Source organism: Cucurbita pepo, chromosome LG08 (assembly GCF_002806865.2).
Source record: "Cucurbita pepo subsp. pepo cultivar mu-cu-16 chromosome LG08, ASM280686v2, whole genome shotgun sequence".
NCBI lineage: Eukaryota > Viridiplantae > Streptophyta > Magnoliopsida > Cucurbitales > Cucurbitaceae > Cucurbita > Cucurbita pepo.
In genome coordinates, this window is record NC_036645.1 from 3,528,525 (window position 1) to 3,545,878 (window position 17,354).

The following is a 17,354-nucleotide window of genomic DNA, read 5'->3' on the forward strand; positions in this document are numbered from 1 at the left end:
TTTTATCTAATAAATTCTTAAATATTAAGTTTGAAATAATAATGGTGTTCTGTCACGTAAACTGTGACACTCGAGTAAAAGAGATACATGAATGAACTGAGATATTTAAAAAAAATTTAGAAACTTCATAGTTAAGCGTGTTTTGTATGTTGAGTAACTTATTGAAAATTTTTCTAGATACATGTGAGTGATGACAAAATATATTAAAAAGACTCGTGTTGGTATGTAAAGACAGTCTTTACTTTTTAGAAGCAAAGAGTAACTAATGTGATCATGTCGCAGCCGATGAATGTCGGGACCATCAGATATCGAGTTTTGGACATGGCGTTTATATTAATCGTTCTTCCAACATTCTAACAAATATCTAATAATTATTAAATATTTATAAAAGGTCGAGTAATATATTGAAAAAGTAATCGATTGTTTTCCATGCGAAAAGCATGGTTTTGAAAAATTGTCTCTAGTTTTAGTACAATAATGTGACCCCAAGTCTACCAACAATATTCCTGGTCGTATAGTCAAACTCTTTTCATATACTTAATATTTCATAATTGTAAAGACTCATTTAACCAATAGGATCCGGCCCAACAAAAACCCGCCTCAAATGAAGTGAAAAATCTCCGTTTAGATGAGAAATGGAGAAGGGAACGAAGAGAGATTTCTCCCCGTTAGTTAATTTGGGTCGAAGAGGAAGATTATATTCCCGGTCTCGATCCCCACCTCCGATCCTACCCTGCCTCACTCTACTTACATTTTATATCAAACCCGTTAGGGTAAATTTATATTATATTGAAATTTGAATTTTTAAAAGGTAGGTCGAACATTACAAATTAAATTGTAAATAATTCCTAGGTTTCAAAAATAAATAAAGAACTTGATCCCCACGAGTTTCACGAGCACGAGAATTGAAATTGTGGACACGGAGGGAACGAGAAAAGCATCCTCGTCCCAGAAACATGTGAGAAACGAAATTTTAAAGGTATTTACCTCTTCAAAACCGTCAAATTTAGATCTTAAAATTTACGACCGAACAAAAAACGAGTTATTACTAGTTACAATTAGATCCTCGTACTTCCATCCATCCATTCGAAACTATTGGCTTACCGGGAAGAAACACAAAAAGTTTATTTATTTATTTATTTATTTGAAAGAGGGTTAAATAGTCATTTCACATGGAAAAAAGAAATCCTATAATATTTATTCGAAAAAACAAAACCCCCTCTTTATTTCTGGGAAATTGCCCAAATATGTAATTGCAAGCGACTGGCTATAAAAACCCTCAAACGCCTTACAACACATGGCATTCCCTTCCGCCACAGCCGCCGCCGCCGCCGCCGCCGCTCGCCGCAGTTCCCTTCCAAATCCAAATCTCTACTTCTCTCTGTTAAATACACAAATCTCTGCTTAATCGATGAACCGCCGCCGATCGGAATCGGAATCGGAAACGGAAACGGAAACACCTACCTCTCCGACGGCCATGGGCTACCCCGTAGGCTACTCCGACGTTTGTATCCCTAACGCCTTCCTCCATCTCCTTTTCTTCCTCGGCTATATTCGAAGCCTCATTATTTCAATCTTCCGATTTCTAGGGCTTTCGGATTTTCTCGAATCCGCCATCGTTTGCCCCCAAAATCCTCCCTACATCTTCCACGATAGATCCGTATCGCCGCTCCTCATCGACGAATTCGTCCCCGTCGTCAAATTCTCCGACATTGTCGTCTCCACCAGAGCCGGATTTCCGTCGGAATGTTGCGCCGTTTGTCTCTGCGAGTTTCAGGACGATGAAGAGCTTAGGTTTCTGAAGAATTGCAAACACATTTTTCACAAGAAATGCTTGGACCGATGGATGATTCGCGATCAGAGAAGCTGTCCGCTCTGTAGAAACCTAATCGTGCCGGAGGAGTCAATTCCGCCGCTCATGGATTTTCCCGGCTGTTCTGAGTTTTTCGGCGACTATAGTTAGGTTGCCTTTTTTTATTAACCAGAAGATTGCTAGTGGTTATGTAGATAAATTAGATTTTATTTTCCTAAAAATTANCCGGCTGTTCTGAGTTTTTCGGCGACTATAGTTAGGTTGCCTTTTTTATTAACCAGAAGATTGCTAGTGGTTATGTAGATAAATTAGATTTTATTTTCCTAGAAATTAAAATAAATAAATAAATAAATAAATAAATAAAATGTGAATTTCCAATATTTAAAATGAAATTCCATTTAAATACTAATCCAACTTTTTTGGATCATTCAGATAAAATAATTAGTTTATGTTATTTTTAATTCTAATCCTAATCCTAATCCTAACCATGTTAATTTTATTTTTATTTTCTTTTAACTAATTAATTTATTATTATTATTATTAATTTTTTTTTNAGTTTATGTTATTTTTAATTCTAATCCTAATCCTAATCCTAACTATGTTAATTTTATTTTTATTTTCTTTTAACTAACTAATTAATTAATTATTATTATTATTATTATATATATATATATATTTTTTTTTTTTGNAATTTATTATTATTATTATTAATTTTTTTTTTCACTAGTGATTGAACTAACTAGATTCAAATAAGAGAAATTAAATTAATATATTATATAATAAATGGACCTAAAAATTTAAATTTAAGGATTTGAAAAAGATGAGAAGCAAGCTATTCGATACGCCTATTGCACACAATCACATAAAGAATAATATAAGGTTCTGTTTGGCTCTTTCTTCCACGTTTACTTTCAAATAATTTCATTGCTTACAACAGTGGCAAACTCGTGAGGTTCATGTCATTCACGCTGAGTTTTGTTTTTTCATTTGCATTGTTCCCGTCCAGTTTTCTTCTGGGAGATCTCATATTGGTTGGAGAGAGGGAGCGAAACATTATTTATAAAAGTGTGGAAATCTCTCTTTAGTAGACGTGTTTTAAAGTGAACCATATCTGCTAGCTGTGGGCTTGAGCGGTTATAAATGATATTAGAGCCAGATATCAAACAGTGTGCTAATTGGGGTGGATTGTGAGATCCCACATAGATGTAAAAGGGGAACAAAAAACATTCCTTATGGTATGGAAACCTCTCTCCAATAGACTAGTGGGTTTTGACTGATACATATTCTCTCTCCTCTCTTTCTCTCTTTTATTCTCATTGATAATAAATTGAAAGATTCAAATCTTGGTCTTTACGGTCTCTTCTTACAAAATAATTTTTTAAAATACAAAATTAAAGTTAAAAAAAAAAAGAGGTCTAATATGGTTGTAAACCCTAATTTAGTGTGAGTTTATATTGGATTTGCAAACCAATATTTTGCCTTATATGGTACTTTTGAAGGGCAAAGCATTGGGTGTGAGAAGGCATGAAGCTTCCACTTCATTTCTCCGATGTTTGTGGATCTTGTCTCTATTATTTCTCAAATTAATTTCTCACAACTAGGGCTCCAATTATTGCTATTTTTATTTTTATTAATAGATTTTATATGATAAAAAAAACAAATAAAATATTGATTTAAGATTTTCTCCCGTTGAAATGGATGACAACTAATTTATGGAATTTCCACGTCATTCATAGTACAACTTGCATAATATTAATCAATAATCACACCATTGGGCCAACAAAAATCTACCAAAATAGCATTAATTTTAAAAAATTTATACCTAATTTATTATATATATATATATATATATATATATATATTTTTGTCAAGTTTTAGAAACTAGAATAAAAGTTTTAAAAAATACTTTCAAAATTAAAAACAAAAAACCAAAACGTCCATCAAGCAAGGGGTGATCTTTTAATTTTGGATTTAATAAATCTAGAACTCAACCTAAATATTATCAATTTACCATCATAATAGAACTAGTTTGTGTGAGAGATCTCACATCTGTTGGAGAAAGAAATGAAGTATTCTGTGTGTAAACATCTCCCTAAAAAGACACATTTTAAAATCGTGAGGCTGACAACGGTATGTAACAGGTCAAAACGGACAATATTTGCTAGTGGTGGGCTTAGTCTGTTATAAATGGTATCAGAGCCAAACACTGAACGGTGTATCAGCAAGGACGTTGGACTCTCAAGGGGTAAATCGTGAGATCCCACATCAGTTGGGAAGGGGAACAAAATATTCTTTATAAAATTGTGAAAACCTCTCATTAATAAACACATTTTAAAACTATGAAACTGACAATAATACGCATAGAGTGAAAGCAAACAATATGATTGGTACAAAAGATGTGAAAGTAGTGGAAGTGGGGTAATGAATGGAGGTGTTGATCCATTACTCTCTCTAACAAGGTTGGAGTAGGTAAAGACAAAGACAGACAAATCATGGCTCTCCCACTTGAGTTTATCTCTCTCACTACTAAAAACACACAAAAAAGTAAATCATGGTGAGATTCTTGATCTTCAAAATGGATATGGATGCCTCAAAAAGCACAAAGAAAAAGTAACAATTGTCTTCTAACTTTGTTTAAACAATGAACGGATTCCTAATCTCACTCCTTTTAAACAGAATCATAAAAGTTCTTTTCATTCTCAAACTAACTTAGCTTTATACCATGTATGAAAAATTAATGAGAAGTTCTTTTTTTTTTTTCTAGTAAAGGATACGGATTAAATTAATAAAAATATCGTTAAAATTTGTACTTTATCTCAAAAGTAAACTTTCAATAATGTTCTTAAATTTTTTAATTAGTTTAACAAATACTCATCGTTAGTTTTGAATAGAAACTATTAGAACTTTGTTTTGAAGACACACTCAAAACTTTCAAAATATCTTTTTAACTTTTAAATGTTGCATTAATACCTTCCAACTTTTTAAAAAACTTCAAAAATATACTTCAAAGCTAGTAATTTGTTTAATAAGTACTTATAAAATTAAAAAATAGCATTAACATCCTTAAACTATATAAAAAAAAATTCAAAAAAAATCTTATGTTTCATGTATGGATAGAAACCGTCGAATTTTATAATGTTAACTTTGAAAATTCATGAGTAGTTTTTAATATGGTACTAATGAAAATAGTATTTTTGAACTTTTTAACAAAGTTTAGAGGTGTTTTTGAAGTTTTAAAACAATCAAAAGGTGTTTTTAATTTTTTTTTAAAAAGTTAAGTTCTTAATAAAGCTTTTGAAAAGGTATTTTTGAAACACTCTCAAAGTTAAAAGATATTTTATGAAACCTTTCCAAAGATTCGAAAGTATCTTTTAAACAAAATATTAACAGTTTCCATCTAAAATTAACGGTGGATAGTTTAAGGTTATTTTTTAGACACGATACAAACTTAAAAAATATTTTTATTAATTTAGTCTTTATATCAATTTCAAACATAGAATAAATATAAAGCATATGATACTTCTAATTGATGTATAAACTAATGGCTACGGTTGGTTTTGTCAATTGTCATTGACAATCTACACTATAATGTCACATTCATAATTTAATAACATGAGATATCAGATTGAAATGGCTGACCTGTCTTTGCCAGTGCCTTCAACGCTCCACCATTCATCTATGAAGCTCAACCAATTTGAAATTGTCCTCCAAAGTAATCAGTGGAATAGTCTCCATCACCTTTAAAATGAAATTACAATAAAATTAGGAGGGAATAATAATAAAGGGTGACTCAACATGCTTTTAGTTTTATCTATTTAACTCTTATAAAATCTTCCGTAATTTATGTGGAAGTATTTAACTAAAAATATAAACACTAAGTGAGTTGGAGAGGGGAACGAAACATTCCTTATAAGTGTGTGAAAACCTCTCACTAAACACTAGCAGACACATTTTAAAACCTTGGGAGGAAGCCGGAAGGAAAAACTCAAAGAAGACAATATTTGCTAGCAGTGGGCTTGGGCTATTACAAATGGTATCAGAGTTAGTTACGGGACGCTGCGAGGCACTAGTCGGAGTAGGGCTAGACCCTCTCCATAGTAGATGTGTTTTAAAAACCGTGAGGTTGACGGCTATACATAACGGGCCAAAGCAGACAAAAAAAATAAAAAATAAAAATTTTTGGAAATATCTGTTATCAAATAAAAATATGCCAAAAGTTCAAGGCAGATGACATAACTAGTTTAGCAGTTGGTTGCAGTGGTACCACAGTTCATTATGGGTCATCTACTAGAAATGAAACATCATATTTGGTTACCTTGAAAAAGGCATCTAGGGTGGGTTCAAACCATGCAACTACTTCTAACATTATTTGCTTAATGGAACAGTCATCAACAGTAATGCCGTGAAGCTAAAAACTAATTTGAACAATGCCTTCTATCACATACAGATTAGCCAAGACAAGACGCAAGATAATAAAGATGATGAGAGGTACCGATGTTGATAGCTGCCAAGGACCGTCGAGATTGTCTACAGCAAATCGATGACACTCCCGCTCTCTACAAGTGATTTTATGGGCTTGTAGCGAATAATGTGTAATACATTGGCCTCCATATCAAAAGGCTCCTCTCTGTAGAATTTGATAACTCATAGGGTATATTCTTATAAATAAGAGCAAAAAAATGGAAATTATAAAGGGAGTCAAATGATAAAAAAGAAAGAAGGTTACATTCTACTGGATGTCCTGCCAGGTCCCACATCGGTTCTAAAATATGTTACAAATGAACTATTTGGTTAAAGAAGATCATCAATGCTCTGTAACGAGCCAGGATCCAATAGATCAATATTACCAAAGGAATTGGACCATGGTCACATGCATTACCGTCTGCAGATTCAAATTGAGATATAACATGGATGTGAACATTACAATTAAATTATAAAAAAAATAAAATAAATAAAAAAAAGAAAAGAAAAGAAAAGAAAAGAAAAAAAAGCTCTGTGGAAAAATAAAAGAATTTATTTTGGAGGTGTTTGTGAGTACCCACGTCTCCTCTTCACTTGTTATAGATTGCCTCAAAATTTCTTGATAACTATTAGGCAATTTTGATAGAACACTCTCATCAAAATGTTTTTTCATATCATGAATGCACCTGCACCACAACTAGAATCTCAGAAAACAAAACGAAATAAAAAAATATAGAATAAAACTTGCTAGACTTGAAATATTCATATTAATAGAAGATAACTTTCATCCCTGAGTAAATGTTGTTTAGTATTGTTGGGAGGGAGTCCACGTTGACTAATTTAGGGAATGATCGTAGATTTATAAGTAAGGAATACACCTTCATTAGTATGAGGGCTTTTGAAGAAGCCCAAAGCAAAGCCAGGAGAGCTTATCCTCAAAGTAGACAATATCATATATTATTGTGAAGATCCGTGATTCCTAACAAATGTTATCTCTTCTTTGGAAATACGTCTAAAAAGTTCATCTGACTTCAGATATAGAGCCTGGACTGTTTTAAAATCAAAAGAGAATGGAATATAAATTGAAGCATTAAATTAATTCTCTACGTGGGCCTTGCTCTGTTCTTCATTCTTGTATGGAATTTACACATTCATAATTTCAAATGCAATGAGAGATCTCTTTTGAACAGTAAAATTTGGTCACAACCTTAGTAAGGAGTCAGGTAGTAGCTTATTATATGTCTAAACCCCTATTTCCCTCTGTCTTTCCCTCGGTAAAGAAAGCGCGGCCTCTTTCACTGATCTTTCTTTTTCCTTACTGGGAGTGAAGTCAAACTTCAATGTCTTGGGATGAAAAACTTAAAGCGATCATTGGGAATTTTGCTGGTCTTGTTCCCCAATTTTTCTGTCTAACACTATGCAATGGCCGTTACGTTTAAGGCAACTAAAAAGTAGCGAGGTCCAAGGTCTCTCAATGGTGAAGGCAACAAGATAAGGAAAAGAGCCCGCCTAATCAAATATAATGCTCTCTGACCTCAACTCACATATAACAATGTTCAAATAAGCACAGTTTATTGGCTTAGATAGCTTCAGAATCCTGAATTCAGAGAACAAATTCGTTCTAAACTCTTTGTCTGGGGATGTCTTAACCAACTATAATTTTAGTTGAAAATCAGGCTCGAGGAAGATAAGTCATAGGTAGGAGTTAATAATGATTGATTTCCAAGTTTGTAATCTAGCTTCCCCTCAAGGCTTTGTTCCTCTCTCCAACTAATGCGGGATCTCACAATCCATCCCTTCGGGGCCCAGCATCCTCATTGGCACACCGCCTAGTGTCCACCCCCTTTGGGGCTCAACGCTCTCGCTGTCACACCGCCCGGTGTCTGGATCTAATACGAATAGTAACATCCAGGAGGGAAAACTAAGATCACACTCATCACCATCCTATTCATGTCATGTAATTAACTTCCTCAGAAACTCGGCAGAGTCCAACAAAATATAATATCAAATACTCAACAGAGAAATAAGGAAAATAAGCAATCTCTCTTCGAACATTCTGAACAAAAACTGGTTAAAAGTCGTAAGACTTGGGACAAACTTAAAGGAACAATATGAAATGCAATATTTACTTCTAGCTAGCGCGCAACGGAATCTCTGAAATTTGATTGAGATAAAACACAGAAAGAAAAACACTGATGAACAGATCTGATATATTGCTAATTCCGCTTCTTCAAACCCTCATAATATGCTCAAAACGGCTTTAGATTCTCGTATAGAACCCTAAATCCTAAATCCCAAATCCCAAGCTTCTCGGGTCAAAAATTAAAAGAAAAACCATCGAAACAACAAAAGAGAAAGAACAATGAATTCAGGAAAACAAACTCAGAAATGAAAAAGAAATATTCCAGATCAAAATTGAAGAAATACTTACATGTGGAAGAGGAGAGGAGAAAACTGGAGCAAATGAGAGAGGAAGGATGCGTTGGGTGTTACGGGAGAACTGCAAAATCCAAAGCCAGCAGAATGGCGCGAAGGGAAGAATAAAAATGAGCTTCCGAACCGAACCATTCAGCAAAACCCGATTCTAACCGAACCGAACCGGAAATTGCCGTCGGAATAGGTGAAAGAAAGGGGAGGCGATAAATTCAAATATTAAATTAATTTAAAATGATTAAATACATATTTTTAAATATAATAAAAGTTATTATAATTATTTCATAAAGATGTCATTTAATCTGTAGGGTTGGAGATACTGATAATAAATTTTCCAAATGGAGTCACTGATAATAAATTTTCCGTCCTGATATCTACAAAAGTAAATAGTAAAATTTGCGGCACTTGCTCTAATCAGAACAAGTCAGTCATGTAAAAATTGTATTTCACTGATAATTTGAACGTATAGTCGACCCTGAAACCAAATAGGTAAGAGATATTACAATACTTGGTCGATGGAGGTTTTATTGACTACTTAGTTCTTCTACCGTACATTTTAAGACTATGATTTCATCAGACAATTGTAAAGAACATATATTTTATGGGACGCGTTCGCCATTATTTATGGACCTACCGAACTCTTTTTCCATTTAAGTTTGACAACGACTTTCTTTGTCAATAGAAAAAAATAAAAAATAAAAGAAAAAGATCACTGATATTAAAAATATTCCAGCTGGAAGACCAGCAACTGGTCAATATCACTTATTTGAAGTAACAAATCAAAATTAAAAATATAAAAAAAGGGTAAACTTTTAAAAATTCAAACGTGTAGAATAATCTAAATAATTAACTATATCTTGTTCGACTCTCAAAAGAACCCCAAACAATACATTTGGTTAAAACTCGAGTGAAAATATTTATTAAACTTTATATTAATTTTAATTATTAAAATTAATAAATGGGTTACATAGACATTATATTAATTAGAGAATATTCTCTAGTTTATATCATTAATATAATTCTTTAAAGTAATGCCCACTGGATCAAGTAGACTAGATACATTATACGGATACCAATTCGAAAAAATTCACGCACTACAGAAGTATGGATACTCTTTTCATTTATCGTCTATCATGTTAGCTGATGTCATTAGAACATAAACCAACCAGACCATTACGAACATAACTAAACTACAAAAATTTACGAGCAAAAGAGAGTAATAGCAGCCCAAATCAACCTAAACGATGCAGCTCGCACACATACGAAGTATAATTTCATCAATGAAAGAGGAAGAACATATGATCTAAGAAACTGCTAGCCTATTATAATGAAGATCAAGAACTCCAATTCATCATGCTTTTGTATCAAGAATTCAAGTTCTTGTTCTTCTTCTACTCAAAGCTTATTTTCTACTTGGATTTGAGTTTCATTTATCGCTTACCGATGCACTCCGTCGTGAACTCGTAGAGAATGAACGGAAATCTGGAGCTGAGAGATCTCGGTGATCCTTGCGTATGCTCCACAGTATCTCCGCACACCGCCTCATGCTCGGCCGACTCTGCCGCCGGGGAGCCAAGCATTGTAAGGTCAACTCCAGAATTTTTTCCACTGCCAAATGATTTGCAGCTGTTTGCTCTAGATTTGGGTCCAAGATTTCATTGGCCTTTCCTTCGTGAAACTTCTTCATGGCCTGCATTGATGTCAACTTGGAGCGGTGAGTAACGTGTTAGTCCATGTTTCTACGATGGTATGATCTTGTCCTAATTGAATTCATGTCTACGTTAACTTACTTTCAGATTCTAACTACAAAATATGTACCACTAGAGATATTCACATCCTTAACCTTTATGATACGTGTGTTGAGAATTAAAATACCTTTCCATTGGTACGAGGCCTTTTGGGAACCAAAAGAATAGTCACGAGAGCTTATGCTCAAAGTGGATAATATCATACCATAAGGGTGGTTTGTGATTCTTAACATGGTATCAGAGCTATGCTTTTAACTGAGTNACGAAGTATAATTTCATCAATGAAAGAGGAAGAACATATGATCTAAGAAACTGCTAGCCTATTATAATGAAGATCAAGAACTCCAATTCATCATGCTTTTGTATCAAGAATTCAAGTTCTTGTTCTTCTTCTACTCAAAGCTTATTTTCTACTTGGATTTGAGTTTCATTTATCGCTTACCGATGCACTCCGTCGTGAACTCGTAGAGAATGAACGGAAATCTGGAGCTGAGAGATCTCGGTGATCCTTGCGTATGCTCCACAGTATCTCCGCACACCGCCTCATGCTCGGCCGACTCTGCCGCCGGGGAGCCAAGCATTGTAAGGTCAACTCCAGAATTTTTTCCACTGCCAAATGATTTGCAGCTGTTTGCTCTAGATTTGGGTCCAAGATTTCATTGGCCTTTCCTTCGTGAAACTTCTTCATGGCCTGCATTGATGTCAACTTGGAGCGGTGAGTAACGTGTTAGTCCATGTTTCTACGATGGTATGATCTTGTCCTAATTGAATTCATGTCTACGTTAACTTACTTTCAGATTCTAACTACAAAATATGTACCACTAGAGATATTCACATCCTTAACCTTTATGATACGTGTGTTGAGAATTAAAATACCTTTCCATTGGTACGAGGCCTTTTGGGAACCAAAAGAATAGTCACGAGAGCTTATGCTCAAAGTGGATAATATCATACCATAAGGGTGGTTTGTGATTCTTAACATGGTATCAGAGCTATGCTTTTAACTGAGTCATGTTAATAGCATCCTCAAGTGTCGAACAAAAAAGTTGTGAGTCTTGAAGGTGTAGTCAAAAGTGACTCAAGTGTCGAACAAATGGTGTACTTTGTTCGAAAACTTCAGAGAAGGAGTTGAGCTTGATTAAGGGGAGGTTGTTCGAGAGCTCCATAGGCCTCAGAGGAGGTTTTATAGTGTATTTTGTTCGAGGGGAGGATTGTTGAGGATTATAATACATTTCCATTGGTATGAGACATTTTGGAAAACCAAAAGCATAGCTACGAGAGTTTATGCTCAAAGTGGAAAATGTTATACCAGTGTGGAGGTTCGTGATTCTTAACTATATGATCTTATACTAATAGTGAAATGACGAGAGAAAAAGTCTCACCCATTTTGGAGTGATCCGCTGGTCGAGTACTCGCTTCGGTTCTATGGGGCGCCTGCCGGTGACTAATTCAACCAACAAAACACCAAATGAATAGGTATCACTCTTTTCGGTCAATTGGTAAGTTTTGAGATATTCTGGGTCCAAGTAACCAGCAGTTCCTTTGACTTGAGTGGACACATGGGTCGCATCACCATCAGCTGCAAGTCTTGCAAAGCCAAAGTCTGCAACCTTGGCTCTATAATTCTCAGTCAAGAGAATGTTGGAAGACTTTATGTCTCTATGTATGATAGGACGGTCTACACAAAGCAGAACGTAGTCAGGCTAACAAAGAACTAGGAGATGTATGATCTAAACAAAATCAAATGAAGATTGGAATTACTTCTCCAAGTAACGGCCCAAGCCCACCGCTAGCAAATATTGTCCTCTTTGAGATTTTCCTTTCAGGTTTTCCCTCAAGGTTTTTAAAACGTGTATGCTAGGGAGAGGTTCCCACACCCTTATAAATGATGTTTCATTCTCCNGGCCCAAGCCCACCGCTAGCAGATATTGTCCTCTTTGAGATTTTCCTTTCAGGTTTTTCCTCAATGTTTTTAAGACGTGTATGCTAGGGAGAGGTTTCCACACCCTTATAAATGATGTTTCATTCTCCTTCCCAACTGATGTGGGATCTTACACACTATATACGCACTTTCTATCCTCTAAAAGTCATTACAAACTCACTATAAGCGTTCTACGAAGTAAGATGAGTAGAACATCGAATCAAATCCATACCTGTATACATATGAAGATATGTTATTGCATGAGCCACGTCGGTTGCAATGTCGAGCCTTGTAGCAAGGTCAAGAGTAGTGCCATGGATGCCTGCCATCAAGTTTCCTGATTTAGATAAGACTAAACAGTCTGGTTCAAAGAGAGGATAAAGCTGAAAAAGAAAATGTAACTCACAATCTAAGTGCTCTCTTAAAGTGCCATTGGGCACATACTCGACGATGACGATTCGTTCATCATCATGTTCTAGATATCCATAGAACTTAACCAGACTTAAATGTTCTACTTGTGCAAGCGTTTGAATCTCGCTTTTAAACTCCAAACCCGAACTAATATCATATATACTCTGCAGAGGAAGAGATTATGAAAACAAAATGGAATCCAAGTTAACAACAAAGAGTAGATTATTGTGTCTGAAAGCATTAACTCATAAAATGCTTAAGAATCAAATTTAACCTTCTTGGCACGTTTTATGGCCACAGGCACTCCATCAAGTTTCCCCTTGTAGACAGCCCCAAAACCCCCTTGCCCAATTTTTAAAGATGTGGAGAAGTTCTTCGTGGCCTTGCGGATTTTTTCTATGCTGATACTCAAAGATCCAGGCTCTCTATCAGGGGCAGCTAGATTTGAACTGAAGTGCGTTTCTCGCCTAGATCCTTGATTTCTTTTGCCATTAGGAATGGAAGCATCTAAAATTACAGAGAATAAACACACAATTTCATCCTAAAATCAGAATTGGAATGAGTAATTTACTGTTCAATTGAATCAAGAGCTCGAAAGTTTCAAAATATCAATGTTTAGCAAGATTAAGAAATCCACTATAATCTTCAACTAGAAACAAATAAACGAGTCTTGGAGAATAGGTTTTTGCAATTTGCAAGAACAGGGAGATAATGCAGAAAACAAACAATTCGATGAAATCTTCACCAAATTTTCAGTCGATCACTATAATCTTCAACTAGAAACAAATAAACGAGTATTGGAGAATAGGTTTTTGCAATTTGCAAGAACAGGGAGATAATGCAGAAAACAAACAATTCGTTGAAATCTTCACCAAATTTTCAGACGATCACTATAATCTTCAACTAGAAACAAATAAACGAGTCTTGGAGAATAGGTTTTTGCAATTTGCAAGAACAGGGAGATAATGCAGAAAACAAACAATTCGATGAAATCTTCACCAAATTTTCAGTCGATCACTATAATCTTCAACTAGAAACAAATAAACGAGTATTGGAGAATAGGTTTTTGCAATTTGCAAGAACGGGGAGATAATGCAGAAAACAAACAATTCGATGAAATCTTCACCAAATTTTCAGGCGATCATCCACGATCCGAAACGCAACGAGAAGAGAGCAATAACCTATTCATTAATCTTCATCACCAGTTACTCAAAAGAGAATCCAGAAGTTAACACAGTATCATCCAGTCGAAAAATGACACACTCACAAAACCTAATCATTCGCCTCGCTTAAAATCAAGTATTACCTGAAGAATGACGAGATTCGCCACAATAACCCAAACTCGGCCAGGTTTCCTTCTCCGGCGCAGCAAAGCAAGTAAGAAAAGCTCCAGCGACGGACCGTGCAGCAGCTTTCACCGGATCAAGTCGGGAGCGGGATTCCATACCGGTGGATACATCCGGACTGGGCGAGTAGGGAAAGTAAACCGGCGTACGACTACCACAGGAGCTGGAGTTCCGCCGCTCATTGCCAGGGCTGAAATTCCGCCGCTCACCTCTGGAGCTGGAATTCCGCCGTTCACCGCCGGAGCTGGTATTACGCCGCCCGTGCAATGGACTCGACCTCGTCATTGCTTGCGCTTACAGAGTAGAGCCAATGATACTCACAGAAATGGCGGTTCTGATTGTGGAGGGAGTTAAAAAAGACGACAAGAATATAAGTGGATGACGCTAAAGTACACCGAAATTAAGAGTCGTTGGTCAACGAGACTCTAACGTACGCCGTTGAATTTGCTCACGCGCGCGAACGTAACTGTATATGAAAAGTTCATTTTTTACTAATTATTATTTAAAAACCTTTTTTCCCCTTTTTCTTTTTAAAATATCATTTAAAATATACATTTTATTAATTGGTTTGGTAGTTATTAGTTGGATTGGGTTGAAGATTTTAACTATTAACCATTACTTTATTTTAAAAAATTAACTATGGACCATAGTTAAAATACTCCACATTTATTAGATATTTGAATAATTTTTATTTTGTGGCTTTTTACGAGATAAATAATTTAATTTAATCTCGTTATATCTTATTTCTAAACTGATTTAATATATTTTAAATGAAGGAAGATTCGAGTTTTCGAAGCGCAAGAGATGACGTTTAGGCTAGTTGTTAACAAATAGAGGAAGTGAGAACAAGAGACGAGATCTATTCGAGAGATTTTGTCTCTGAGAAGACACTGAGAGTAAGAGAGAACGGGGAAGGCGAAGAGAATCAAAGATGGAGGTCGGGAATTGTATCGACGGGAGAGGAAGAAAGATAAAAGAGAACTAGGGTAATTTGTTTATAAGAACTCTCGACCATATCACATAAAAATATCGAAGAAATCAGGTATTGAATTAAAATTTTTGTAATGGTTTTTTTAAAAGTCGACTGTTTTGTTGACCAAGTTTCGTGTTGAATTTTGACTTGTTCTTTGACTCATATGAAACTGTCCCCCACGCTCATTGAGTTTGAATTCGACCTCTATTTGTCAGCCTTGCCGCTCATGTTCTTATGGATAGCACTGAATGTTAATGTATCATCCTGATTATGATTAGCTATATTATACATCTAGTGGGCTCATGTGCAGCTGTATGGGTCGTGATAGAGAAATACTATGCATTTAATTATACTCGAGAATGAAAATAAAGCCCAAGGTTATTCATGAATTTAGCTCCCGTCACTCATGTCGATTATTGCACGTGTTTGCATTTTACGACTCCAACAGTGAGGTCCCTCGTATCACACTCGGACTTGAGATCTTAGACCTAACTAGCCTCTTAAGTTCACTATCTCTTATTCGAAGGTCTGCTCGACATTTTCAAGTGATAACTCCTAAGAATTTCATTTTACGATGAAATAATTTATTTTTTTCAAAGTTTAACATGTCTTTTATTGTTTAATGATATTAACTGTTTTAAAAAATTATATCAACTTGAATATAGTTTAATTGGTTAAAATATATTTCATTAATAAAAAGTCAGATGTTCGAATCTTCACTTGTTACCCAATAAAATAATTTTAAATAATTTTGTAATTAAAGCATATGTTATAAGGAAAAAAAAATTAGAATCAATAAATAATTATTTAATGACTATTTAATGTTTAAATATAATTTTATTAATTAAGAGTAATAAATTTAAAGCGATGAATTTACGTAATATTCTTGCTATTAATATTTTTAAAAAAATCGGCTATTGTTGACCGTTGAGTTGGTTTGAGAAGCCCAGTGGACTAAATGCGGCCCATTGAATTTATGAAAACGAAAGGACCAATTTGCCCTCTATGCTACGGCATCCAAGTCACGTGCCGATGGCGACGGCTTGGACATTTACCGTCATCTTTCCAATTTTTCTTAAAAATAAATAAAACAATTAATTAACTTTGAATTAATATTGTGTTATATTTTAATTTTTATATTTTCAATAAATCTTTAAATTATTTATTATTATTAAATATATATCGTATTTTATCAATATTGTCTCTAAAATATCATAAATTATTATTATTATTATTATTATTTTACCATAGTTTTATTCAATCTAACCATATATATATATATATATAAATTTAATTTAAGATTAAGATCATAATTTTAAATTATGTTCGAACGCGGTGTAAAGCTGTATATTTTTTATGGGCTTAGACCATGATTTTTCTATGAAAAATTTTCAATAATTATATATATATATATAATAGTCTTTCAAGGACAACATCGATATGAGTGTGCTGGTATTGCGCCCCAATCCATATGTTAGAGGTTGGATTATGCACCCATTATCTCGTACGGAGTCTGTAAATGATATGACATGAACCCGAGAGGATCCAATGCCTCGATAGAACCCATATAGATGGATATTCGAGAGGTCCTGACATTATGAACGACACGTGAGTCCGTTCTCAATGACACGACCAAGCGAGCTGCCAGCAATATATAACAGATATTATTACTAAAGGATCGAAAGTTTAATACAAACTTTTTTTTATCTCGAGAGGAAGGAATGTCCATTTTTCCACCTAGTTCATCGTTCAAACCAACTCTATAAGACATTCTTTTGTCGGTAAATACCGAAACGACTCCCACCAAATAGCCGTCCATTTATTACAACCTCGTGGACGTTCTTACTCAATTACAGCCTCGTTCAAAAGCTTCGATTTAAAATCTTTTTCAAATCTCGATAATTTATCGTTGTTATCGAGAATTAGAACCCGATAATTTAAAAGCTTTTGTAGTGGGGCATTGTGTATGATATGTTCAAAGAATTATGCCATTTGGTTGCCGTCCACCCAAAGCTATGCCATAAAAAGCGGATAACTTTTTATTTTGTTTTCATTTATAATTTATTACTATTTCTTTGATTCCTTCATGGAATATTTTGCTTATCAAAGTCGCCCATCAGATCTCAACCGTCCATTCAATTTCTCTTCACTTTTGAAAACTTCTCTCGTGTTCTTCTAGAACCGAAACGTTTGTCAGCGGTAGTGTAGCTTCCCGTGCTTAGGATTCGATACTTGATAGCTCGGACAT

The 17,354-nt window shown here is 34.7% G+C and overlaps 2 protein-coding genes and 1 long non-coding RNA gene across 4 annotated transcripts; 1 reads left to right on the plus strand and 2 right to left on the minus strand.

Annotated features, from left to right (window-relative positions):
• The first annotated feature begins 1,411 nt into the window (after positions 1–1,411).
• On the plus strand, positions 1,412–1,963 carry LOC111800078 (E3 ubiquitin-protein ligase RHA1B-like). The gene has a single exon (XM_023683660.1). It carries the CDS (start codon positions 1,412–1,414, stop codon positions 1,961–1,963), a length of 552 nt encoding a protein of 183 aa, XP_023539428.1.
• A 2,193-nt stretch (positions 1,964–4,156) lies between these two features.
• On the minus strand, positions 4,157–8,791 carry LOC111801003. Of its 2 annotated transcripts, XR_002816068.1 has the most exons (5): positions 8,706–8,791; positions 6,540–6,960; positions 6,306–6,440; positions 5,453–5,551; positions 4,157–4,339 (listed from the first exon to the last, which is right to left on the minus strand). It is a non-coding gene; the product is annotated as an uncharacterized LOC111801003 (long non-coding RNA). The 2 variants fall into 2 exon arrangements; XR_002816067.1 differs by lacking the exon at positions 4,157–4,339 and having other exon boundaries at positions 5,365–5,551.
• A 1,937-nt stretch (positions 8,792–10,728) lies between these two features.
• On the minus strand, positions 10,729–14,457 carry LOC111799792 (calmodulin-binding receptor-like cytoplasmic kinase 2). The gene is made up of 6 exons (XM_023683272.1): positions 14,094–14,457; positions 13,062–13,294; positions 12,783–12,951; positions 12,609–12,698; positions 11,838–12,133; positions 10,729–11,146 (listed from the first exon to the last, which is right to left on the minus strand). The coding sequence occupies exons 1-6, from the start codon at positions 14,416–14,418 to the stop codon at positions 10,883–10,885; spliced, it is 1,377 nt and encodes a 458-aa protein (XP_023539040.1). The 5' UTR covers positions 14,419–14,457; the 3' UTR covers positions 10,729–10,882.
• Positions 14,458–17,354: the final 2,897 nt, after the last annotated feature.

What these genes read in the sequence shown, in the direction of transcription:
- LOC111800078 (XM_023683660.1), top strand. Translation starts at nt 1,412, where the DNA reads ATGAACCGCCGCCGATCGGAATCGGAATCGGAAACGGAAACGGAAACA.
- LOC111799792 (XM_023683272.1), bottom strand. Translation starts at nt 14,418, where the DNA reads ATGACGAGGTCGAGTCCATTGCACGGGCGGCGTAATACCAGCTCCGGC. An exon ending in CCATAAAACGTGCCAAGAAG is followed by an intron (nt 12,952 to 13,061) that starts GTTAAATTTGAT and finishes CTTCCTCTGCAG; the next exon opens with AGTATATATGATATTAGTTC. An exon ending in ATATCTTCATATGTATACAG is followed by an intron (nt 12,134 to 12,608) that starts GTATGGATTTGA and finishes TGCTTTGTGTAG; the next exon opens with ACCGTCCTATCATACATAGA.